We start from the raw sequence: 27,134 nt of genomic DNA, 5'->3' as shown, positions 1-27,134 counted from the left end.
ATAATATGCATATGGCTCTTAAATCATACTTCTTTATGGTCCCATATGGTCTATTGGCTAGGATAGTTAACTTTCACTTAACAGGGCTGGGTTCGATTCCGGTGTGGGAAAATTTTTAACTCTATAATCTTCAAACATTTGAACCTTTTATAATTTATAATGATGTATAATATAAATACTGTAATCTTAACTATAGTGAAGTTGCCTATACAAGTTAGTATAGCGAAGAGTTCGATCTTTATTATAAATTCTTGCTTCTCTGTAATATTCATCATTATCATACCGTTCCTTGCTCTTTTGTCTTGCCTGCTCAATTGTTGCTTCTCTGTAATCTTCATCATTCCCATACCGTTCCTTGATCTTTTGTTTGGCTGTCTCAATTTTTACATGTCTATAATCTTCATTATTGTGATAATACATCTTGCTGTTTTGTTTGATTACTTCTCGATACGCCTGGTCGGTTGAATACCTTTGCTTTTTTCTTTTCAAGATACTATCTTTGTTGTTTGTGTAGTACTGTTTTTTCAATTTGCGTGCAGCTTGCTTGATTGAAACCATTATGTAATTATGAATGTGAAAATTTACAGTTCTGACGCTTCTTATATAGTAATTATGACGTCACAGCGTAATGATTTTATTGACATCATAGCGCAATGATATTATTTCATGACGTCTTCAGAAACAACAATATAATTTCGTTTTTTTCTATTCACGTCATTGCTCTAATATAAAACTATGAAGACATTCAATATTTATCTAGCAGGGTTTCAGACAAGGTAATTCTAATGATGTACTTTTGTTTTGATCTGACTTTATTTTTAGGAGTTTTGTTATATTTCTTAGCACTGGACTGATCGTCTCTTACTAGATTGCTAGGTACTGCTGCAACCCAGATTCACATATATAGTTATTTATGAGAGGCAACCTGGCCGAGTGGTCCAAGGCACTGGTGTTAGCCACCAGTCTCTTCGGAGGCGTGGGTTCAAATCTTACCACTGGTATACGATTATGTTTGAAAGACTGCAGTGTGAAAAGACATCGAAAATGCAGTTTTTGGTGGAAAAATTTATTCTCTTTTAGAAATAATTTATTTTAGTTACAAAACGTTTTTAACCCAATTAATTTCCTTTAAAATGAGCTATTGAACAACCCTCTACGATGTTTCAGTGCCAAGCTATCTCTGGAAACAAAGAAAAAAAGAAAAAAATATCCCGTTTAGGAAGAATGTTGTAGTAGCTGCCACTTTTCTTGATTTTCAAGCCAATATATTTCCCTTGCTGTTCAAGCCAAGGGACAGAAAGTTTCCTATACAGGGGTTTCGGACAAGGCGGTTCTAATGGTGTACTTTTTGTTTTGATCTGACTCCTTTTTTAGGAACTATGGGTTTTTATATTTCTTAACATTGGACGTGATCGTCTCTTACTAGGTTGCTAGCTACCGCTGCAACCTGGATTTTATGTAAATATAAAAAAATGGTTTCGACAAGCACCATTTATGATGAACTATATCGGTCCTTTATGTAATTCTTAAGGAACATAATTAAAAATTCTTAATATAATAAAAATAATTTGTTTTAATTACAAAAGGTTTTTAACCCCATTAATTTACATTAAAATGAGCCATTGAACAACTCTCTACGATGTCCAGTGCCAAGCTATCTGTTGAATTACTAACCTATACTATAATTAAGTGGCGTATAAAATTTAGTATAGGCAAAAGGTCGTTCTTTATTATAATTAGCATTGGACGTGATCGTCTCTTACTAGGTTGCGAGCTACCGCTGCAACCCTGAAAACATACTTTATGATGAACTATATCGGTCCTTTATGTATTTCTTTGTTATTCAAGCCAAAGGGCGGTAAGTTTCCTTTGTAGAGTTTTCGGACAAGGCGGTTCTAATGGTGTCCTTTTTGCTTTGATCTGACTCTTTTTTTTAGGAGTTAGGGGTTTTTATATTTCTTAACATTGGACGTGGTCGTCTCTTACTAGGTTGCTAGCTACCGCTGCAACCCAGAGGTTGCTAGCTACCGCTGCAACCCGGAGGTTGCTAGCTACCGCTGCAACCCGGATTTGAAATAGTAAGAGATGAACCTCAAACAATCAAGTAGCTAACTAAGTCCAATGTATGCAATGGTTTGTTAATGTAATGATCTTCTTTTAATGTAATTTCTTAAGAAAACTGATTCTATTTGAAAAATAATTTGTTTTATAATTACTAAAGGTTTTTAACCCCATTCATTTCCTTTAAAATGAGCCATTAAACAGCTCTCTACGATGTTCAAGTGCCAAGCTATCTGTGGAATTACTAACCTATACTATAATTAAGTGGCGTATAAAATTTAGTATAGGCAAGAGGTCGTTCTTTATTATAAGTCTCTTACTAGGTTGCTTGCTACCGCTGCAACCCGGATCGATACGCCTGGTCGGTTGAATACCTTTGTTTTGCTCTCTCAATTATTGCTTCTCGATACGCCTGGTCGGTTGAATACCTTTGCTTTTATCTTTTCAAGTTACTATCTCTGTTGTTTGTGTATTACTGTTTTTTCAACTTGCGTATAGCTTGCTTTGATCTAACCATTATCTAATCAAGAATGAGAGAATTTACAGTTTTGACTTTTCTTATATACTAATTATGACGTCACGGCGTAATGATTTTATTTCATGACCTCATGGCGCAATGGTATTATTTCATGACGTCTTCAGAAACAACAATATAATTTCGTGTTTTTCTATTCACGTCATAGCTCTAATATAAAACTATCATGACATTCATTATTTATCTAGTAGGGTTTCAGACAAGGTAATTCTAATGATGTACTTTTGTTTTGATCTGACTCTATTTTTAGGAGTTTTGGATTTTTATATTTCTTAGTATTGGACTGATCGTCTCTTACTAGGTTGCTAGCTACTGCTGCAACCCAAATTCACATATATATTTATTTATGAGAGGCAGCCTGGCCGAGTGGTCCAAGGCACTAGTGTTAGCCACCAGTCTCTTCGGAGGCGTGGGTTCAAATCTTACCGCCGGTATACGATTATGTTTGAAAGACTGCAGTGTGAAAAGACATCAAAAATGAAGTTTTTGGTGGAAAAATTTATTCTCTTTTAGAAATAATTTATTTTAGTTACTATTGATTTTTAACCCAATTAATTTCCTTTAAAATGAGCTATTGAACAACCCTCTACGATGTTCCAGTGCCAAGCTATCTCTGGATACAAAAAAAGAAAAAAAGAAAAAAAATATCCCGTTTGTGGAGAATAACGTGGTTAACGTGGTTAAAGTCAATTTTCTTGATTTTCAAGCCAATATATTTCCCTTGCTGTTCAAGCCAAGGGACAGAAAGTTTCCTATACAGGGGTTTCGGACAAGGCGGTTCTAATGGTGTACTTTTTGTTTTGATCTGACTCCTTTGTTAGGAACTATGGGTTTTTATATTTCTTAACATTGGACGTAATCGTCTCTTACTAGGTTGCTAGCTACCGCTGCAACCCGGATTACGTTATATATGATTATTATTAGACAATCGGTAGAATATTCTTTCCTAATTATAACCACCGCAACCCATATTCAGTTATTATATCGATCCTTTATGTAATGATACTCACTGTCCCTTGTTCCATGCCTTTTGTTTGAGCTTTTTGGAGTTGCGTATGATCTGCCATAAGATTAGGCTTATTACAACAATAAACAGGACGAAAATAAACCGTCTTATTACAAAGGGAATATTCTCAAGTGCGCCAATTATGGAGTCATTTAAGTAGGTCCCCTCATGCTCAACCTTCATATAGCTTTTATTAGTCTGAACAGCTTCCATAGTTCGCATCAAAAATGCCAGCAAAAACATAAAATGAAATTCTTATTACAGCAAAACATTTTTTGATTCATTTCCTAAAGAAACATAAATTCTGCTATCGTATCAAGTTGCAAATTGGGACTGTTGATTTTACTAATCTACAAACTTTTGATTTTTCCTTTTGTTTTCTTTGAATTGTTTTAATTCCATATCATAACCTTTAAAATAGTTTTGCAATTACCAGTTTTTTGGTCAGTAAGCCTTTTGAAGTTAAATTCTCTATCCACTACTTGTGAAACCAAATTTAACATATATGACCTTGCTACTAAGTTCAATTTAAAAAGTAAAATTATTGCTTTGCAAAATATTTATATAGTAACTTTGAAATAGTAAGTCAAATACGGCGTAATGCCCTAGAAAAGTTTACCGATGATAATACTACAATTAAAGCTAAGGCTACACACTATTATTTAATATTTCAGTTACTATCAGCTAGCGTTCGGTCTATATTATATCAAGTAACAAAAACCTAACAAAAAGAGTATTGCTCAGATACCATAATTATTTTTGCAGTTTATAACTTTAGTGATTCTGAACTGAAAAATAAAATAAGATAAAAATGGATTTTTACAATTTTTATGTCACATCACTCATTACGTCACATATGGTTATTAGTACACAATCGGTGTTAAATATTACGTCATGTCACTTAATATGAATGTTTCTTTTTGTAATGGTTAGTACTTAGGACTTTGAATCTTACGATTTGAGCTCAAATTTCGGTGGAGACTTTTTATAACTTGTAGCTTACTAATAGAACCATTTAGGTTTCTGAATTAATTCTTTCTTTTCAAAATTAAATTTGTTACTATGGTCAAGAGTTCGTTCTTTACCTTATGATTTATTAAGGAATATAATTAAAATAACAATGTATATAAGGAATCCTTTTATTACTTCAGTTACTGGGGGCTACAGTTCGTTCCTTAATGAAATTTGTTATTCCAATGTTTGTCTTTTATTGTAATTTTATTACTTCATATACTATGGGCTACAGTTCGTTCCTTAATGTAACTTTTGATGGATATGAGTAAACTTGATAAGACTTTTATATTTAAAGTTCATTATATAAAGTTCGTTACCACGAACTATTTGATTATAATTAACCAGAACAATTCCTTATATAATTTTTTGTGTATTAACGAAATTATTATCATGTCTGATATGTAACTTATATGTGATATGTCTTCGGTAGTCCAATGGTAAGCATACACACTTGTCAGGTAGAAAAACGGGTTTCGATTCCCCGTCGGGGAGAATTTTTAATATGTTGAATTAAAAGTAATATCTTTTAAATTTAAAATTTTAAAAAGAAACTCGTTTTAGTTACATCCTAGCTAAAATAATGAAGATACTATAAATGAGCCACAAGGTTCAGTTTCTCTGGGCTTGAGTTCGTTCTTTGCTATGTTATTACTAGCTTTTAGTCTCCTTATGGGTTTTTCTATTCATTCTTTGCTTTAAACATATCGATCCTTTATGTAAAAAACTGTGGAACAGTTTACAGATGTAATGGGAAATCTTATACATCACTGTGAATATATGGAGGCATAATTGTCCTTTACTTAGTTTCAGCTTAAATTCGATGATCGAGCCTTTATGTAATTCAAATCTTACCGCTGGTATACGATTATGTTTGAACGACTGCAGTGTGAAAAGACATCAAAAATGCAGTTTTTGGTGGAAAAATTTATTCTCTTTTAGAAAAAATTTATTTTAGTTACTATAAATTTTTAACCCAATTTATTTCCTTTAAAATGAGCTATTGAACAACCCTCTACGATGTTCCAGTGCCAAGCTATCTGTGGAAAAGAAAAAAAAAGAAAAAAAGAAAAAAATATCCCGTTTGGGGAGAATAACGTTGTTAAAGTCAATTTTCTTGATTTTCAAGCCAATATATTTCCCTTGCTGTTCAAGCCAAGGGACAGAAAGTTTCCTATACAGGGGTTTCGGACAAGGCGGTTCTAATGGTGTACTTTTTGTTTTGATCTGACTCCTTAGTTAGGAACTATGGGTTTTTATATTTCTTAACATTGGACGTGATCGTCTCTTACTAGGTTGCTAGCTACCGCTGCAACCCGGATTATTTACGATTACCAGGAACTGTTTGATTACCTTGTCTTATATGTAATCTCATATATAACATATTTTTCATAAGTTTCCGATAGTACAAAGGTACGTTTACCCGCTTGTCACGTGGGTGACCGGGGTTCAAATCCCCGTTGTGGGAAATTTTTAATTTATTGACTTTAAATTAACTGTACTAGCCTATACTATAGTTAAGTGGCCTATAAAACTTAGCATAGGCAAGAGGTCGTTCTTTATTATACTTCATCGGATATTTGAATATATCCTATATGGTCTAGAGATTGGGATAGCTCTCACCCAGTTTGGCTTGAGTTCAATTTCCGTATGGGAAATTTTTACTTATGATGATTTCTTAACGAATATAATTAAAATTTCTTAATGTAATAAAAATAATCTGTTTTAATTACAAAATGTTTTTAACCCCATTAATTTCCTTTAAAATGAGCCATTGACAACTCTCTACAATGTTCCAGTGCCAAGCTATCTATTGAAAAACTAACCTATACTATAATGAAGTGGCGTATAAAATTTATTATAGGCAAGAGGTCGTTCTTCATTATACATTTCTATTCACGTCATAGCTCTAATATAAAGCTATGATGACATTCATTATTTATCTAGTAGGGTTTCAGACAAGGTAGTTCTAATGATGTACTTTTGTTTTGATTTGACTCTATTTTTAGGAGCTTTGGGTTTTTATAATTCTTAGCATAGGACTGATCGTCTCTTACTAGATTGCTAGCTACTGCTACAACCCAAATTCACATATATAGTTATTTATGAGAGGCAGCCTGGCCGAGTGGTCCAAGACACTGGTGTTAGCCACCATTCTCTTCGGAGGCGTGGGTTCAAATCTTACTGCTGGTATGCGATTATGTTTGAAAGACTGCAGTGTGAAAAGACATCAAAAATGCAGTTTTTGGTGGAAAAATTTATTCTCTTTTAGAAATTATTTATTTTAGTTACTATAGATTTTTAACCCAATTAATTTCCTTTAAAATGAGCTATTGAACAACCCTCTACGATGTTCCAGTGCCAAGCTATCTCTGGATACAAAGAAAAGAGAAAAAAAAGAAAAAAATATCCCGTTTGGGGAGAATAACGTGGTTAAAGTCAATTTTCTTGATTTTCAAGCCAATATATTTCCCTTGCTGTTCAAGCCAAGGGACAGAAAGTTTTCTACACAGGGGTTTCGGACAAGGCGGTTCTAATGGTGTACTTTTTATGGTGTATTTGTTTTGATCTGACTCCTTTGTTAGGAACTATGGGTTTTTATATTTCTTAACATTGGACGTGATCGTCTCTTACTAGGTTGCTAGCTACCGCTGCAACCCTGATTGCTAGCTACTGCTGCAACCCAGATTCACATATATAGTTATTTATGAGAGGCAACCTGGCCGAGTGTTCCAAGGCACTGGTGTTAGCCACCAGTCTCTTCGGAGGCGTGGGTTCAAATCTTACCGCTGGTATACGATTTTGTTTGAGAGACTGCAGTGTGAAAAGACATCAAAAATGCAGTTTTTGGTGGAAAAATTTATTCTCTTTTAGAAATAAGTTATTTTAGTTACAAAAGGTTTTTAACCCAATTAATTTCCTTTAAAATGAGCTATTGAACAACTCTCTACGATATTCCAGTGCCAAGCTATCTCTGGAAACAAAGAAAAGAGAAAAAAATATCCCGTTTAGGCAGAATGTTGTAGTAGCTGCCACTTTTCTTGATTTTCAAGCAAATATATTTTCCTTGCTGTTCAAGTCAAGGGACAGAAATTTTCCTATATAGGGGTTTCGGACAAGGCAGTTCTAACGGTGTACTTTTTGTTTTGGTCTGACTCAGAAGTTAGGGGTTATTATATTTCTTAACATTGGACGTGATCGTCTCTTACTAGGTTGCCAGCTACCGCTGCAACCCGGATAATGCAACCCAGACTAGGTTGCTAGCTACCGCTGCAACTCGGATAATTGACAAACGCCATTTATGATGAGCTATTAGCTACCGCTGCAACCCGGAAAAATATTCCAAGGATCGTATTTTAATGTAATATTCTTGATTTTCAAGCCAATATATTTCCCTTGTTGTTCAAGCCAAGGAACTGAACGTTTCCTATACAGGGGTTTGGGACAAGGCGGTTTTAACGGTGTACTTTTTTGGGGTCTGACTCATAGGTTAGTTACGATGAGTTTGTATATTTCTTAATATTGGACGTGATCTTCTCTTACTAGGTTGCGAGAGACCGCTGCAGCCCAGACTAGGTTGCTATCTACCACTGCAACCCGGATAATCGACAAACGCCATTTATGATGAGCTATATTCGTCCTTTATGTAACTACACCTGGAACCACCATATAGCAGTTAGTATTGGAGAGAGATCGTTCTTTACTGTAAAAAACAGGAAAAAGCCTACGGCTTTTTCTTCTTTTAAATAGTAAGAGACGAACCTCAAACAATCAAGTAGCTAACTAATTCCAATGTATGCAATTGTTTGTTATTTCAATGATCGTCTTTTAATGTAAAATTACATAATCCATATTTATGTTTCAGTTAACATGGGCTAGGTGTTCTTCTTTATTGTAAAATTGCTCAATCATTGACTTTACTTTATAGGAAAGAGATTGAAAATACTAATGAGATCCTCTGATTTTTGATTGAACGGAAAACAAAGTCGCTTCCATCTTTCCATCATGGGAATGAAGCCTGTCTATAAATTGACGAGCATTTTGATTTGGTTTCACAGTCTGCAACATATGACCGACGCTATTACACATGTAAGAGAATTCTTGCAATTGCAAGCTGTGAAAAAGAAACTGTTTCTCAAGACGGAACTTAGCATGTCTGCTAAGAAGCCTTGATATAAAATATTCTGCATTCCTAATCCGAAATGGTCTTGCCTTGTCACGCAAGCATTATTTGCCTTTTGGGAAAAGATTTGGAAGCACTTTTAGATCAAGTTCTTCCTGAAATAAGACTTCGCTCTCACCTTTTAGTTTCTTGATTTGAAATTGGTCAGTACCAAGATCTTTTATCTGCTTAAAATCTTCAATGAAGTCTTTTGGAACCGCTGAACTGAGAGGCTGGACAGAAAAATGTTCAACCAATGTAGATTTTGCACTTTCTGTCAGTTTCTGAAGGATTGCAGCTTCCGGTATTTCAGGTAAATTATCAACACCAACCGCTTTTTCAGCAAGACGTGCTTCAAGTATTTCATTTAAATCTTCTAGGGTGTATGCACGTATTGTTTTATAAAGACGGTTGTTCTCTCTTAACCACAACAGTGCTTCATGGACTTTTTTCAGATCTATTAGTGCAGTCCAAACATTCTTGTTGTAAGTAGGCTGACCATTGACAATGACTACAAAACTATCAATGTTAAGAAGTTTTTCAGGCTGAATATCTGCATTTGCTTGCACATCAATAGGTAGATATACTATTCTCCCCTTAAGAGCGTCAACAAGTTCTGTTCTAGGTCTCTTCAATGCAGTTACCTGCCCTAATCTGACGATCGTAAGACAAGGCATTACAAATCGAATCATTGCCATTTCAAAATTATTTAAACACTTTATACATTCCGGTGTACAGTCTATATGAAGGTTATTTAATACTGATCGGACATTCTCCTGACTTTTCAACATTTTCCCAGCACAGTAATGACAGACAGAGAATGAATCTATGACATCCTCTTTCCAACCTGTACAATGAATTAGCTGTTCTCTGTCATCTTTGGGTATGTCCAGTTGTAGGTGTTCTAAAATCGTGGCCATCATTACATCAAAACATTTCTTATTTGAAAGGGATCTTAGACTCTTCAATTGGTATTTTGTCTTTATCTGCTCGCAACTGTCACAATGCATTGTGGGGTATACATCCCTGATGTTAGCTACCTTATCAAGGCTCTCACCAAATAATTTTATTATTGTATTTTCACCCACAGAAACTCTAATATTGCTATCACCGTAGATGAAGTCTTGACTATTATTACGACAGAGTCTACTTGACACTTCTTCTATATAATGACTTAGTTCCTTGTACGAGCCCTCGACTTTTAGTAGATTAATATGTTGTATAATCTTACATTTTGATACTGTTTTATATACGCTATTAATGAAACAGTTCAAGACAGGAAAATATGGAGCTAGTGCCCTTAGAGAACGCAAATAGCTCTGACATCCCTCATTTGGGCTACTGTATAACGAATGCCCATGCTTTCTTGTGTCCCTGTAATTGATTTCACAATAATCCAAGCCGCCAAGGTAGAAATTAACCACTTTGTCAGTTGAAAATTTTAATGCTATATTATTTTCAAGGATATCAAAAAGAATTTGACATAATTCAATATCCGTCGGATAGAGCTTGCAGATATCAGGGTGACATTGCCAAGTAACCTGCTGCCCAATTTTTGGTTTTGAATGTTTACTCAGATTGTTATAGGTGACTTCAGCCATCATAATTTCCTTGTCATATCTAGATTCAGAGCATTTTTCAATAGTTGTCTCGTACTTTTCAGGACAGTTTGTTCTACTACACAGAGAATTTTTTGCCAAATATTCAGTAGAACTAAAAAAAACTGTTTAAAACACAGTTAGAAATGCTTTTTTCTTGAGTCGGTGTTCCAGGAATTTGTTCTAAATCATTAGTCTTACAAACACATATACTAATAACCCTAACAGGCTCGTTTTCGCCATAATTGAAAAACATTGCTTTTCCTTCGCTGTTGATAGGTATGCTTGTATATATATTTTTATTGCTGCTACATAAACTGCAATTGCTCCTTCCAAAATTAATATATGAATTTTCTAAGAAGTACGTCTCCGTATATTCACTGTGTTGTTGAACATTTTCCATTGCATCAATAAACTGTTCCGCAGGTGCCAATCCATACCTTGGAAGCTTTTCATTAAACTGACAACATTTCTTTTGGATATTACTATGAAGCTTTGCCAAAGCATTTCTAGCCGACTTTTCAACAGCATCCGCTCTTTCAAAGAGAATTTTAATCTGTAATTTTGAATACTTTTCGTGATCCTTGTAAAACATGCGTAAAATGTTTCTCAATTTACGAAGATCAGCCTGCAGTTTTGCCATCTTCTTGTATTTCTGAATGTAATTTTTCCCTTTGTCCTTATGCGTTCTTCGGTACAACCTCGCAGAGAATTTTAATTTTTTCATTATAGCTTTTGTCACCCCAGTATCTACCCATTATTCTGGTAGCAACTTTTTTCTTATGTTTGTTTCGGTAATCTTCATCATTATCATACCGTTCCTTGCTCTTTTGTCTAGCCTGCTCAATTGTTGCTTCTCTATAAAGCTTATCATTATGATAACGCTCCTTGATCTTTTGGCTAGCCTGCTCAATTCTTGCTTCTCTGTAATCCTCATCATTTTGATAACGCTCCTTGATCTTTTGTCTAGCCTGCTCAATTCTTGCTTCTCTGTAATCTTCATCATTACCATACCGTTCCTTGCTCTTTTGTCTAGCCTGCTCAATTGTTGCTTCTCTATAAAGTTTATCATTGTGATAACGCTCCTGGATCTTTTGTTTGGCTCTCTCAATTTTTACTTCTCGATACGCCTGGTCGGTTGAATAGCTTTGCTTTTCTTTTTTCAAGATACTATCTCTGTTGTCTGTGTAGTAGTGTTTTTTTTACTTGCGTGCAGCTTGCTTTGATCTAACCATTATGTAATTCACGAATGAGACCATTTTCATCTTTGTAGTTCTTAAGTAGTAATTATGACGTCACGGCGTAATGATTTTATTTCATGATGACGTCATGGTGCAATGATATTATTTCATGACGTCTTCAGAAACCACAACATAATTTCGTGTTTTTCTATTCACGTCATAGCTTCAGACAAGGTAGTTCTAATGATGTACTTTTGTTTTGATCTTACTCTATTTTTAGGAGTTTTGGGTTTTTATATTTCTTAGCATGGGACTGATCGTCTCTTACTAGGTTGCTAGCTACTGCTGCAATCCAAATTATAAGAGACAGCCTGGCCGAGTGGTCCAAGACACTGGTGTTAGCCACCAGTCTCTTCGGAGGCGTGGGTTCAAATCTTACCGCTGGTATACGATTATGTTTGAAAGACTGCAGTGTGAAAAGACATCAAAAATGCAGTTTTTGGTGGAAAAATTTATTCTCTTTTAGAACTAATTTATTTTAGTTACTATAGATTTTCAACGCAATTAATTTCCTTTAAAATGAGCTATTGAACAACCCTCTACGATGTTCCAGTGCCAAGATATCTGTGGAAAAGAAAAAAAGAAAAAAAAAGAGAAAAATATCCCGTTTAGGCAGAATGTTGTAGTAGCTGCCACTTTTCTTGATTTTCAAGCCAATATATTTCCCTTGCTGTTCAAGCCAAGGGACAGAAAGTTTCCTATACAGGGGTTTCGGACAAGGTGGTTCTAATGGTGTACTTTTTGTTTTGATCTGACTCCTCTTTTAGGAACTATGGGTTTTTATATTTCTTAACATTGGACGTGATCGTCTCTTACTAGGTTGCTAGCAGCCGCTGCAACCCGGATTGCTAGCTACCGCTGCAACCCAGATTATATTTCAAAAGTCTCCGATGGTACAATGATACGCATACCTACTTGTCACGCGGAAGGACGGGGTTCGATTTCCCGTCGGGGAGAACTTTTAATACATTGATATTAAAGTAACATCTTTAAAATTTGAAATTAAAAAGAAACTCGCTTTAGTTACCTCCTAGCTAAAATAATGAAGATTATATGAATGAACCAAAGGATTCAGTTCCTTTGGGCTTGAGTTCGTTCTTTATTTTTAAAAAAATCAAGAAAACTACAATAAAGAACGAACCACAACCCTTGGTAAAATTTCTAGTTACTATGCCATGGTTTGTTCTTTAATTGTTTCAGCTATCTCTACAACCATGATACCGACGAAACTTTAATCCCCAGTTTTAATGAAATAAATCAAGCTTTTATGTAATTATTTATTTTAATATTTTAGTTACTATATACTACTATAGGCAAGAGTTTGTTCCTTATTATAATTAAAATTAACTAGAGTTCAGTCTTTACTATACAGAATAAAAATCCAATTCTATTGATATATCTACTGATATTAAAATTCCCTTTTTTAGAGTTTCTGTTACAATTGAGAAGTTTTGCTCTTACTATACAGTTCGTTACCACGAACTGTTTGATAAAATTCCCATTAACAGTATCGATCCTTTGTGTAATTTCGCAAAGCTTCATTGTAATATCCAAAAGAAATGTTGCATGTTTAGTGAAAAATTTCCAAGGTATGGACCGGCAACTGTGGAACAGTTTACAGATGTAATGGTAAATCTTATACATCACTGTGAATATATGGAGGCATAATTGTCCTTTACTTAGTTTCAGCTTAAATTCGATGATCGAGCCTTTATGTAATACTAACTACATCCAGGGACTATGACGTCATTGATCAATATTGTTTATAAAAAATAAAGTTTTTCGTAAAAAAATAATTAATTAAAAAAAAATTAAGTGCAAAAGGCGCTAGATCTAGAGATTTCCTTTAAAATAAGCCATTGAACAACTCTCTACGATGTTCCAGTGCCAAGGTATCTGTGGAAAAGAAGAAAGAAAGAAAAAAATATCCCGTTTGTGGAGAATAACGTGGTTAAATTCAATTTTCTTGATTTTCAAGCCAATATATTTCCCTTGCTTTTCAAGCCAAGGGACAGAAAGTTTTCTATACAGGGGTTTCGGACAAGGCGGTTCTAATGGTGTACTTTTTGTTTTGATCTGACTCTTTTTTTATTAGTTAGGGGTTTTTATATTTCTTAACATTTGACGTGATCGTCTCTTAATAGACCTCTCTTACTAGATTGCTAGCTACCGCTGAAACCCGGATTGCTAGCTACCGCTGCAACCCGGATACACAGCTCTTTATTATGACCCCGAACTGTTTGATTTAATACTTAAGTTACTATGTGTTCAGCTCGTTCCTTATTGTAATACTAGGTTGCTAGCTACCGCTGCAACCCAGAAAACAAAAAGGAAAATATTACAAATAGGAAAAAGACTACGGCTTTTTCTTCTTTGAAATAGTAAGAGACGAACCTCAAACGATCAAGTAGCTAACTAAGTCTAATGTATGCAATAATTTTTCATTCCAATTATCCTCTTTTAATGTAATAATTGACAAACACCATTTATGATGAGATATGTCGGTTCTTTATGTAACTACCCCTGGAACCATCATATATCAGTTACTATGGGCGAGAGATCTTTCTTTACTGTAAACTTTTTTAGGAGCTATGGGTTTTTATATTTCTTAACATTGGACGTGATCGTCTCTTACTAGGTTGCTAGCTACTGCTGCAACCCGGATACCGCTGTAACCCTGATAACAAACAAGAAAATATTACAAACAGGAAAAAGCCTACGGCTTTTTCTTCTTTGAAATAGTAAGAGACGAACCTTAAACGATCAAGTAGCTAACTAAGTCCAATGCATGCAGTAACTTTTTATTCCAATGATCGTCTTTTAATGTAACACATCAGTTACTATGGGAGAGAGATCGTTCTTTAGTGTATTATTTAAATCTTCTAGGGTGTATGCACGTATTGTTTTATAGAGACGGTTGTTCTCTCTTAACCACAACAGTGCTTCATGGACTTTTCTCAGATCTATTAGTGCAGTCCAAACATTCTTGTTGTAAGTAGGCTGACCATTGACAATGACTACAAAACTATCAATGTTAAGAAGTTTTTCAGGCTGAATATCTGCATTTGCTTGCACATCAACAGGTAGATATACTATTCTCCCCTTAAGAGCGTCAACAAGTTCTGTTCTAGGTCTCTTCAATGCAGTTACCTGCCCTAATATGACGATCGTAAGACAAGGCATTACAAATCAAATCATTGCCATTTCAAAATTATTTAAACACCTTATACATTCCGGTGTACAGTCTATATGAAGGTTATTTAATACTGATCGGACATTCTCCTGACTTTTCAACATTTTCCCAGCACAGTAATCACAGACAGAGAATGAATCTATGACATCCTCTTTCCAACCTCTACAATGAATTAGCTGTTCTCTGTCATCTTTGGGTATGTCCTGTTGTAGGTATTCTAAAATCGTGGCCATCATTACATCAAAACCTTTCTTATTTGAAAGGGATCTTAGACTCTTCAATTGGTATTTTGTCTTTATCTGCTCGCAACTGTCACTATGCATTGTGGGGTATACATCCCTGATTTTAGCTACCTTATCAAGGCTCTCACCAAATAATTTTATTATTGTATTTTCATCCACAGAAACTCTAATATTGCTATCACCGTAGATGAAGTTTTGACTATTATTACGACAGAGTCTACTTGACACTTCTTCTATATAATGACTTAGTTCCTTGTACGAGCCCTCGACTTTTAGTAGATTAATATGTTGTATAATCATACATTTTGATACTGCCTTATATACGCTATTAATGAAACAGTTCAAGACAGGAAAATGTGGAGCTAGTGCCCTTAGAGAACGCAAATAGCTCTGACATCCCTCATTTGGGCTACAGTATAACGAATGCCCATGCTTTCTTGTGTCCCTGTAATTGATTTCACAATAATCCAAGCTGCCAAGGTAGAAATTAACCACTTTGTCAGTTGAAAATTTTAATACTATATTATTTTCAAGGATATCAAAAAGAATTTGACATAATTCAATATCCGTCGGATAGAGCTTGCAGATATCAGGGTGACATTGCCAAGTAACCTGCTGCCCAACTTTTGGTTTTGAATGTTTACTCAGATTGTTATAGGTGACTTCAGCCATCATAATTTCCTTGTCAGATCTAGACTCAGAGCATTTTTCAATAGTTGTCTCGTACTTTTCAGGACAGTTTGTTCTACTACACAGAGAATTTTTTGCCAAATATTCAGTAGAACTAAAAGAACTGTTTAAAACACAGTTAGAAATGCTTTTTTCTTGAGTCGGTGTTCCAGGAATTTGTTCTAAATCATTAGTCTTACAAACACATATACTAATAACCCTAACAGGCTCGTTTTCGCCATAATTGAAAAACATTGCTTTTCCTTCGCTGTTGATAGGTATGCTTGTATATATATTTTTATTGCTGCTGCATAAACTGCAATTGCTCTTTCCAAAATTAATATACAAATTTTCTAAGAAGTTCGCTTCCGTATATTCACTGTGTTGTCGAACATTTTCCATTGCATCTATAAACTGTTCCGCAGTTGCCAATCCATACCTTGGAAGCTTTTCATTAAACTGACAACATTTCTTTTGGATATTACTATGAAGCTTTGCCAAAGCATTTCTAGCCGACTTTTCAACAGGATCCGCTCTTTCAAAGAGAATTTTAATCTGTAATTTTGAATACTTTTCGTGATCCTGGTAAAACATGCGTAAAATGTTTCTCAATTTACGAAGATCAGCCTGCATTTTTGCCATCTTCTTGTATTTCAGAATGTAATTTTTCCCTTTGTCCTTATGTGTTCTTCGGTACAACCTCGCAGAGAATTTAATTTTTTCATTATAGCGTTTGTCACCCCAGTATCTACCCATTATTCTGGTAGCAACTGTTTTCTTATGTTTGTTTCGGTAATCTTCATCATTATCATATCGTTGCTTGCTCTTTTGTCTAACCTGCTCAATTTTTGCTTCTCTATAAAGTTTATCATTGTGATAACGCTCCTTGATCTTTTGTCTAGCCTGCTCAATTCTTGCTTCTCTGTAATCTTCATCATTTTGATAACGCTCCTTGATCTTTTGTTTGGCTGTCTCAATTTTTACTTGCCGATACACCTGGACGGTTGAATACCTTTGCTTTTCTTTTTTCTTATATTTGATTCGGTAATCTTCATCATTGTGATAAACTCCTTGATCTTTTGTTTGGCTGTCTCAATTTTCGCCTGTCTATAATCTTCATCAATGTGATAACACATCTTGCTGTTTTGTTTGATTACTTCTCGATACGCCTGGTCGGTTGAATACCTTTGCTTTTTTCTTTTCAAGTTACTATCTCTGTTTTTTATGTAATACTGTTTTTTTAACTTGCGTATAGCTTGCTTTGATCTAACCATTATCTAATTATAAACTAGAACATTTACAGTTCTGACGCTTCTTATATAGTAATTATGACGTCACGACGTAATGATTTTATTTCATGACATCATGGCGCAATGGTATTATTTCATGACCTCTTCAGAAACCACAATATAATGTCGTGTTTTTCTATTCACGTCATAGCTCTAATATAAAGCTATGACGACATTCATTATTCATTATTTATCTAGTAGGGTTTCAGACAAGGTAGTTCTAATGATGTACTTTTGTTTTGATCTTACTCTATTTTTAGGAGTTTTGGGTTTCTATATTTCTTAGCATGGGACTGATCGTCTCTTACTAGGTTGCTAGCTACTGCTGCAACCCAAATTATAAGAGGCAGCCTGGCCGAGTGGTCCAAGGCACTGGTGTTAGCCACCAGTCTCTTCGGAGGCGTGGGTTCAAATCTTACCGCTGGTATAATGTTTGAAATACTGCAGTGTGAAAAGACATCAAAAATGCAGTTTTTGGTGAAAAAATTTATTCTCTTTTAGAAATAATTTATTTTAGTTACAAAGGATTTTTAACCCAATTAATTTCCTTTAAAATGAGCCATTGAAAAACTCTCTACGATGTTCCAGTGCCAAGCTGTCTCTGAATACAAAGAAAAAAGAAAAAAAAGAAAAAAATATCCCGGTTAGGCAGAATGTTGTAGTAGCTGCCACTTTTCTTGATTTTCAAACCAATATATTTCCCTTGCTGTTTCAAGCCAAGGGACAGAAAGTGTTCTATACAGGGGTTTCGGACAAGGCGGTTCTAATGGTCTACATTTGAATTTGATCTGACTCCTCTGTTAGGAACTATGGGTTTTTATATTTCTTAACATTGGACGTGATCGTCTCTTACTAGGTTGCTAAGTACCGCTGCAACCCGGATACTAACTACATCCAGTGACTATGACGTCATTGATCAATATTGTATCTAAAAAATAAAGTTTTTCGTAAAAAATAATTAATTTAAAAAAAATAAGTACAAACTGCACTAGATCTAGAGATTTTCTTTATAATGAGCTATTGAACAACTCTCTACGATGCTCCAGTGCCAAGCTATCTCTGGAAACAAAAGAAAAAAAATATCCCGTTTGTGGAGAATAACGTGGTTAAAGTCAATTTTCTTGATTTTCAAGTCAATATATTTTCTTTGTTATTCAAGTCAAAGGGCGGTAAATTTCCTTTATACGGGTTTCAGATAAGGCGGTTCTAATGGTGTACTTTTTTTTTTATCTGACTCCTTTTTTACGAGCTATGGGTTTTTATATTTCTTAACATTGGACGTGATCGTCTCTTACTAGGTTGCTAGCTACCGCTGCAACCCGGATAATATATATTTCTTAACATTGGACGTGATCGTCTCTTACTAGGTTGCTAGCTACCGCTGCAACCCGGATCAAATCTTACCGCTGGTATACGATTATGATTTATGTACAAAAATCAAATATCTTTGAAAAGACTGCAGCATGAAAAGTCATCAAAAATGCAGGTTTTTGGTGGAAAAATTTATTCTATTTTAGAAATAATTTATTTTAGTTACTAAATATTTTTAACCCAATTAATTTCCTTTAAAATGAGCTATTGAACAACTCTCTACGATGTTCCTGCAGCTTGAAAAGCATGAAAAGACATCAAAAATGCAGTTTTTGGTGGAAAATTTATTCTCTTTTAGAAATAATTTATTTTAGTTACTAAAGATTTTTAACCCAATTAATTTCCTTTAAAATGAGCTATTGAACAACTCTCTACGATGTTCCAGTGCCAAGCTATCTGTGGAAAAGAAAGAAGAAAACAAATATCCCGTTTAGGCAGAATGTTGTAGTAGCTGCCACTTTTTTTTATTTTCAAGCCAATATATTTCCCTTGCTGTTCAAGCCAAGGAACAGAAAGTTTACTATACAGGGGTTTCGGACAAGGCGGTTCTACTGGTGTACTTTTTGTTTTGATCTGACTCCTTTGTTAGGAACTATGGGTTTTTATATTTCTTAACATTGGACGTGATCGTCTCTTACTAGGTTGCTAGCTACCGCTGCAACTCGGATACATCGAGATACTGTGAAATTACAAACAGAAAAAGCCTATGGTTTTTTCTTAATTGGAATAGTAAGAGACAATCTGGGTAATACCTATGATAATGACGTCATTGATCAATCTTGATCATGAAATTATATCTGATGAAACTTACATATTCTGCATTTACGATGAACCATATCGATCCTTTTATGTACTTGTAGCTACCCCTGGAGCCACCGTATATCAGTTACTATTGGCAAGAGATCGTTCTTTACTGTACATGAAATAAATCCGGGTTGCAGCGGTAGCTAGCAACCTAGTAAGAGACGATCACGTCCAATGTTAAGAAATATAAAAACCCATAGTTCCTAAAAAAAGGAGTCAGATCAAAACAAAAAGTACACCATTAGAACCGCCTTGTCCAAAACCCCTATACAGGAAACTTTCTGTTCCTTGGCTTGAACAGCAAGGGAAATATATTGGCTTGAAAATCAAGAAAAGTGGCAGCTATTACAACATTCTGCCTAAACGGGATATTTTTTTCTTTTTTTCTCTTTTATTTTGTATCCAGAGATAGCTTGGCACTGGAACATCGTAGAGGGTTGTTCAATAGCTCATTTTAAAGAAAATTAATTGGGTTAAAAATCTATAGTAACTAAAATAAATTATTTCTATAAGAGAATAAATTTTTCCACCAAAAACTGCATTTTCGATGTCTTTTCACACTGCAGTCTTTCAAACATAATCGCATACCAGCGGTAAGATTTGAACCCACGCCTCCGAAGAGACTGGTGGCTAACACCAGTGCCTTGGACCACTCGGCCAGGCTGTTTCTTATAATTTGGGTTGCAGCAGTAGCTAGCAACCTAGTAAGAGACGATCAGTCCCATGCTAAGAAATATAAAAACCCAAAACTCCTAAAAATAGAGTCAGATCAAAACAAAAGTATATCATTAGAACTACCTTGTCTGAAACCCTACTAGATAAATAATGAATGTCATCATAGTTTTATATTAGAGCTATGACGTGAATAGAAAAACACGAAAATATATTGTTGTTTCTGAAGACGTCATGAAATAATATCATTGCGCCATGACGACAATAAAATCATTACGCCGTGACGTCATAATTACTACTTAAGAACGACAAAGATGTAAATTCTCTCATTCTTGATTAGATAATGGTTAGATCGAAGCAGGCTATACGCAAGTTTAAAAAACAGAACTACACAAACAACAGAGATAATAACTTGAAAATAAAAAAGCGAAGGTATTCAACCGACCAGGCGTATCGAGAAGTAATAATTGAGAGAGCAAAACGAAACAGCAAGATGTGTTATCTCAATGATGAAGATTATAGACATGCAAATATTGAGACAGCCAAACAAAAGTTCAAGGAGAGTTATCACAATGATGAAGATTACCGCATCAAATATAAGAAAAACCAAAAGCAAAGGTATTCAACCGTCCAGGTGTATCGAGAAGTAAAAATTGAGACAGCCAAACAAAAGATCAAGGAGCATTATCAAAATGATAAACTTTATAGAGAAGCAACAATTGAGCAGGCTAGATAAAAGAGCAAGGAACGGTATGATAATGATGAAGATTACCGAAACAAACATAAGAAAAAAGTTGCTAACAGAATAATGGGTAGATACTGGGGTGACAAAAGCTATAATTAAAAAATTAAATTCTCTGCGAGGTTGTACCGAAGAACGCATAAGGACAAAGGGAAAAATTACATTCAGAAATACAATAAGATGGCAAAAATGCAGGCTGATCTTTGTAAATTGAGAAACATTTTACGCATGTTTTACCGGGATCACGAAAAGTATTCAAAATTACAAATTAAAATTCTCTTTGAAAGAGCGGATGCTGTTGAAAAGTCGGCTAGAAATTCTTTGGCAAAGCTTCATAGTAATATCCAAAAGAAATGTTGTCAGTTTAACGAAAAGCTTCCAAGGTATGGACTGGCAACTGCGGAACAGTTTATAGATTCAATGGAAAATGTTCGACAACACAGTGAATATACGGAGGCGTACTTCCTAGAAAACTCGTATATTAATTTTGGAAGGAGCAATTGCAGTTTATGTAGCAGCAATAAAAATATATATACAAGCATACCTATCAACAGCGAAGGAAAAGCAATGTTTTTCAATTATGGCGAAAACGAGCCTGTTAGGGTTATTAGTATGTGTGTTTGTAAGACTAATGATTTAGAACAAATTCCTGGAACACCTACTCAAGAAAAAAGCATTTCTAACTGTGTTTTAAACAGTTCTTTTAGTTCTTCTGAATATTTGGCAAAAAATTCTCTGTGTAGTAGAACAAACTGTCCTGAAAAGTACGAGACAACTATTGAAAAATGCTCTGAATCTAGATCTGACAAGGAAATTATGATGGCTGAAGTCACCAATAACAATCTGAGTAAACATTCAAAACCAAAAATTGGGCAGCAGGTTACTTGGCAATGTCACCCTGATATCTGCAAGCTCTATCCGACAGATATTGAATTATGTCAAATTCTTTTTGATATCCTTGAAAATAATATAGCATTAAAATTTTCAACTGACAAAGTGGTTAATTTCTACCTTGGCGGCTTGGATTATTGTGAAATCAATTACAGGGATACAAGAAAGCATGGGCATTCGTTATACTGTAGCCCAAATGAGGGATGTCAGAGCTATTTGCGTTCTCTAAGGGCACTAGCTCCACATTTTCCTGTCTTGAACTGTTTCATTAATAACGTATATAAGGCAGTATCAAAATCTAAGATTATACAACATATTAATCAACTATAAGTCAAGGGCTCGTACAAGGAACTAAGTCATTATATAGAAGAAGTGTCAAGTAAACTCTTTCGTAATAATAGTCAAGACTTCATCTAAGGTTACAGCAATTTTAGAGTTTCTGTGGATGAAAATACAATAATAAAATTATTTGGTGAGAGCCTTGATAAGGTAGCTAACATCAGGGATGTATACCCACAATGTATTGTGACAGTTGTGAGCAGATAATACAATAGAGAACGACACCTTGCCCATCTTAACTGAAACATAAATAGGGATTATGTAATTTCCAATAGTATCATGGCTGTAGAGATGGCTGAAACCTAGTTACAATAAAAAACGATCATTGGAATAGCAAAAAATTGCTTACCTTTGGAATTATCTAGCTACTTGATTATTTGAGACTCCTCTCTTACTATTTAAAAGAAGAAAAAGCCGTAGGCTTTTTCCTGTGTGTATTACAGTAAAGAACGAACTTCTAGCCCATAGTAATTGCAGCGGTAGTTGCATTAAAGAACGAACTTTAGTCCATAGTTACAGCAAGGATTACAATAAGGAACGAACTGTAACCCCTAGTAACTGAAATATTAAATTAAACAGCTCTTGGTCATAATAAAGAGCTGTCTAACGGCTCATTTTAAAGGAAACTGCTGTAGAAACCTTATATAGAAACATATAGAAACCTTTTGTAATTAACTAAAATAGTTATTATTATAAAATAAATTGTTACGATATGGTAAAGAACTAACTCTAGGCCATAGTAACAAATTTAATTTTGAAAAGGAAGAATTACGGCAGAAACCTAAATGGTAGTATAAGTAAGCTACATTTCATAAATACTGTCCACCGGGATTTGAACTCGGATTGCTTGTTTCAAAGTCCTAAGTGCTAACCACTACACCAAGAAACGTTCAAATAAAGAATTTTAACAGTTACATTAAAGAACGATCTCTGGCCCATAGTAACTGATATATGGTGGTTGCCGGGGTAGCTGCAAGCTTTCCGGATTGCAGCAATATCCGGGTTGCAGCAGTAGCTGCAACCTTAAAATAAAAAACGAACTCTTGCCTATATTAACTTGTACAGGCAACTTAATCCGGGTTGCAGCGGTATATATACTGCAGAAATAGTATACTGCAGAGAAACGCTAAGAAATATAAAAATAGAAAGGTATAAAAATACCTTTCTAAAATCCCATCAATATAATTACCATAATTTCTAAGTAAAATACTTTTTAAGTAAAGTAGTACTCCCGAAGTTGCAACCGTTGTTGCAACAATGGTAAACGCGTGAGTTACATCAAATCGCCCAAAATAATACATGAGTCCAATATTAACTAAAGTTAGAAAATTCAGCTCAGTTATAATTTCTAAAATCCAATCAATATCAAAAATCCTTTCTAAGTAAACACCCTGAAACAGAGCTTGTTACGAGGAATCCGAAAATACAATCAGGATTTTCTTATACACCAAAACTTTCAGAGAATGATCTTTGGGTCTTCACTTTTTGTTTAGAGCACCAAGAAATCCAAAAATACAGTGCTTCAGAAAGTGTTAGGTAGGAATAATGTCTGCTAGAAAAGAGCCGATCGGAAGCATGAATTAGGCATACAAAACTGAATTGTATAACATTTATAAACGACTTATATTTACTTTTAGAAAAATTCAAAACAACCAAATCTAGCAAAAAGCAGAATAAACCAACAAATTATACCAAACAACCTTATATTACAGAAAGTTTGATCACACATTTAATTTCAGCATAAAATGTTTTATCAGCTGCACGAAAAAATTTACTTGACCAATATTTTAGAAGCGTAGTTAAATTGAAATTGACTTGTTCTTGAGTTCCTCATAAAAAAATTGTTTTTTTTTTTGTCAGATGGAAGCAGGGGTTCCAGGTCTGTTGGTAAATGGAATGAGTTATTGATAGGATGGTTGTTGTTACCAGAAGCCGGGCAAGTTCCCGATTTTTTTTTCTTCCTTTTCTTCCCTTTCTTAATTTTTTTTCTTATTTTATGGAATTATGTAAATTTAAGGGGTTGGTATATTTCGAACAAGCACAAGCTCAAGGAGGATTAAGTTTTTTCTTCTTTTTTTTTAATAAACCTCTTATTTAAGATAAAAAGGGAGAAAAAAGTCTAAGCAGATTGTGTTCATGGTCTCATCTGAAAACTGGGATTATATTGATATATATATATATATATATTGTGTTAATCACGAAGTTTAAGCTCCTTAAGGTTTATGTTCGCTTTGAAAAAAGGAATTTTGCGACAAGTCAGCAGCTATAGCTTGTGCCAAAAGGACAAGATATTCACATCATTGGATTCGTTGATCTCAATGGTGTACTTTTTGTTTTGATCTGACTCCTGTTTTAGGAACTATGGGTTTTTATATTTCTTAACATTTTACGTGGTCGTCTCTTATTTGGTTACTAGCTACCGCTGCAATCCGGATCAAAATTAAAGATTAAAATTATCTCTGAAAGAATGGATTTTGTTGAAAAGTCAGCTAGAGGTGCTTTTGCAAAACTTCATAGTAATATCCAAAAGAAATGTTGCATGTTTAGTGAAAAGCTTCCAAGGCATGGACCGGCAACTGTGGAACAGTTTACAGATGTAATGGGGAATCTTATGCATCACTGTGAATATATGGAGGCATAATTGTCTTTTACTTAGTTTCAGCTTAAATTCGATAATCGAGCCTTTATGTACTACTACATCCAACGACTATGACGTCATTGATCAATATTGTATATAAAAATTTAAGTTTTTCGTAAAAAATAATTAATTAAAAAAAAAACAAAGTACAAATAGCACTAGATCTAGAGATTTCCTTTAAAATGAGCCATTGAACAACTCTCTACGATATTCCAGTGCCAAGCTATCTGTCGAAAAGAAGATGAAGAAAGAAAATAATATCCCGTTTGTGGAGAATAACGTGGTTAAAGTAAATTTTCTTGATTTTCAAGCCAATATATTTTCTTTATTTTCGAAGCCAAAGGGCGGTAAGTTTCCCTTATAGGGGTTTCGGACAAGGCGGTTCTAATGGTGTGCTTTTTGTTTTTTTTATATTTCTATAAAAAAAAAGGCAGAATGTTGTAGTAGCTGCCACTTTTCTTGATTTTCAAGCCAATATATTTTCCTTGGTGTTCAAGCCAAGGGACAGAAAGTTTCCTATTCAGGGGCATTGGACAAGGCGGTTCTAATGGTGTAGGCTACTTTTTGTTTTGATCTGACTTTTTTTTTAGGAGTTACGAGTTTTTATATTTATTAACATTGGACGTGAACGTCTCTTACTAGGTTGCTAGCTACCGCTGCAACCCCGATTTCCTAAACACTGTTTGAAAGCAACCCGGAAAAATCATAAACAGGAAAAAGCCTATGGCGTTTTCTTATTTGGAATAGTAAGAGACAAACCTTCCAAGAGTTAGGCATCAAACTAAGTCTAATATGTCCCATGGTTTGTTCTTTTTTAGGTTTATGATACCGATGAAAATTACATAATTCCCATTTACTTTCCAGTGAACATTCTCTAGATGTCGTTCTTTACTATAACTGTAAATAAAAACAGGAAAAAGCCTACGGCTTTTTCTTCTTTTAAATAGTAAGAGACGAAACTCAAACAATCAAGTAGTTAACTAAGTCCAATGTATGGAATGGTTTGTTATTTAAGTGATCGTCTTTTAATGTAACTTTATATAACCGTTTAATAAACCATAGGCATCTTATCATTCTTTACTATATGATTACAAACACGAAAAAGCCTACGGCATAATCTTTAATGTAAAAATTCGATGATCGAGCCTTTATGTAACCCGGATTAAAAAATTATTATCATATCTTTTATGTAACTTTTATTTTGTAAGTCTTCGATAGTCTAATGGTAAGTATGCGCACTTGTTACCTGGGAGATGGGGGTTACACTCCCCGTCGGGGTGAACTTTTAATATTTTGAATTAAAAGCACTATCTTTTCAATTTAAAATTTAAAAAGAAACTTGTTTATTTACATTCTAGCTAAAATAATGAAAATAATATGAATGAACCACAGTGTTCAGTTTCTTTGGACTTGAGTTCGTTTTTTAACTATAAATAAAAACAGGAAAAAGCCTACGGCTTTTTCTTCTTTTAAATAGTAAGAGACGAAACTCAAACAATCAAGTAGCTAACTAAGTCCAATGTATGGAATGGTTTGTTATTTCATTGACGTCTTTTAATGTAAATTTTGATCTGACTCTTTTTTTTAGGAGTTATGGGTTTTTATATTTCTTAAAATTGGACGTGGTCGTCTCTTACTAGGTTGCTAGCTATCGTTGCAACCCGGAGTTTACATATCGGTCCTTTATGTAAATCTCACCCAGTAGGCTTAAGTTCAATTTCTGTATGGGAAATTTTTACTTAGGATGATTTTTTAAGGAACATAATCAAAATTTCCTAATGTAATAAAAATAATTTGTTTTAATTACAAAAGGTTTTTAACCCCATTAATTTTCTTTAAAATGAGCCATTGAACAACTCTTTACGATGTTTTAGTATAGGAAAGAGGTCGTTCTTTATTATACTTCCAGCTAACCCCGGCATGCTTATATGGTCTTTTATTATCATTATGTCGCCAATTTTGTGATTGGACATTAAACCACCAGCAGCATTGCTAATGATCAAACTCTTAACTCCCATTACGTGCAAGACTCGAACCGGTAAAGCGCACTTCCAAGTCGGGTATCCTTCATACGGATGAAATCTACCTTGCATACACACGACTGGGACATTTTTAAGCAGCCCTATTACCATTTGGCCCTTATGCCCTACAACGGTTGAAACAGGGAAATGGGGTATATTTTTGTAATGAATGGTGGTTTTATTTTCTAATAAGTTTCCAAGTTCACTTAACCCAGAGCCACAAATAATTCCTATCTGGCACCTGTACTTCGTTTTAGATAACAAAAAATCAGCAATAGCTTTGATCTCATCATAATTAAGAGGGGATTCTTCAACAAGAGGAGTTTGCCGTAGATGATTCCAAATATTGGTTATCAAGTTTTTCAGCTGAGAAGAAAAGCTCATAAAAATCTCATTTGCATTGTCTGAATATTTTTTCATTGTTTCAAATAACGTTACTATTGCTTTATATTGAAACCACGCATCAAGTATCAAAAACCTATCAAAAATAAAAACTAATTTTAAAATTTTCTTATATTTTTCTAGTTTTAGTTAAAAAATTAGAATCATTGCTCAGACACCATAAATATTTTTGCAGTTTACATAATAACTTTAGTCATCCATAAAATAAAATTATTCCATTTGAAATTTTCAGGAATTAATCTAGTTT

At 34.4% G+C, this 27,134-nt stretch overlaps 1 protein-coding gene across 1 annotated transcript in view; it reads right to left on the bottom strand.

Annotated features, from left to right (window-relative positions):
- LOC148951554 (purine nucleoside phosphorylase-like) overlaps positions 1–26,905 on the bottom strand; it is a 49,253-nt gene extending 22,348 nt beyond the window's left edge. Inside the window, exons 1-2 of the mRNA XM_089091145.1 lie at positions 26,368–26,905; positions 22,988–23,174 (exon numbers count right to left, since the gene is read on the bottom strand). Coding sequence (XP_088947271.1) covers positions 22,988–23,174; positions 26,368–26,905 — 725 coding nt within the window. The remainder of the gene's footprint in view (positions 1–22,987; positions 23,175–26,367) is intronic.
- Positions 26,906–27,134: the final 229 nt, after the last annotated feature.

This window comes from Artemia sp. Qi Xiang Cuo, chromosome 6 (assembly GCF_049724085.1).
Source record: "Artemia sp. Qi Xiang Cuo chromosome 6, ASM4972408v1, whole genome shotgun sequence".
In the NCBI taxonomy this organism is placed as follows: domain Eukaryota; kingdom Metazoa; phylum Arthropoda; class Branchiopoda; order Anostraca; family Artemiidae; genus Artemia; species Artemia sp. Qi Xiang Cuo.
Note: the sequence above shows the minus strand (reverse complement) of the source record. Positions and strands in the feature narration are given on the sequence as shown.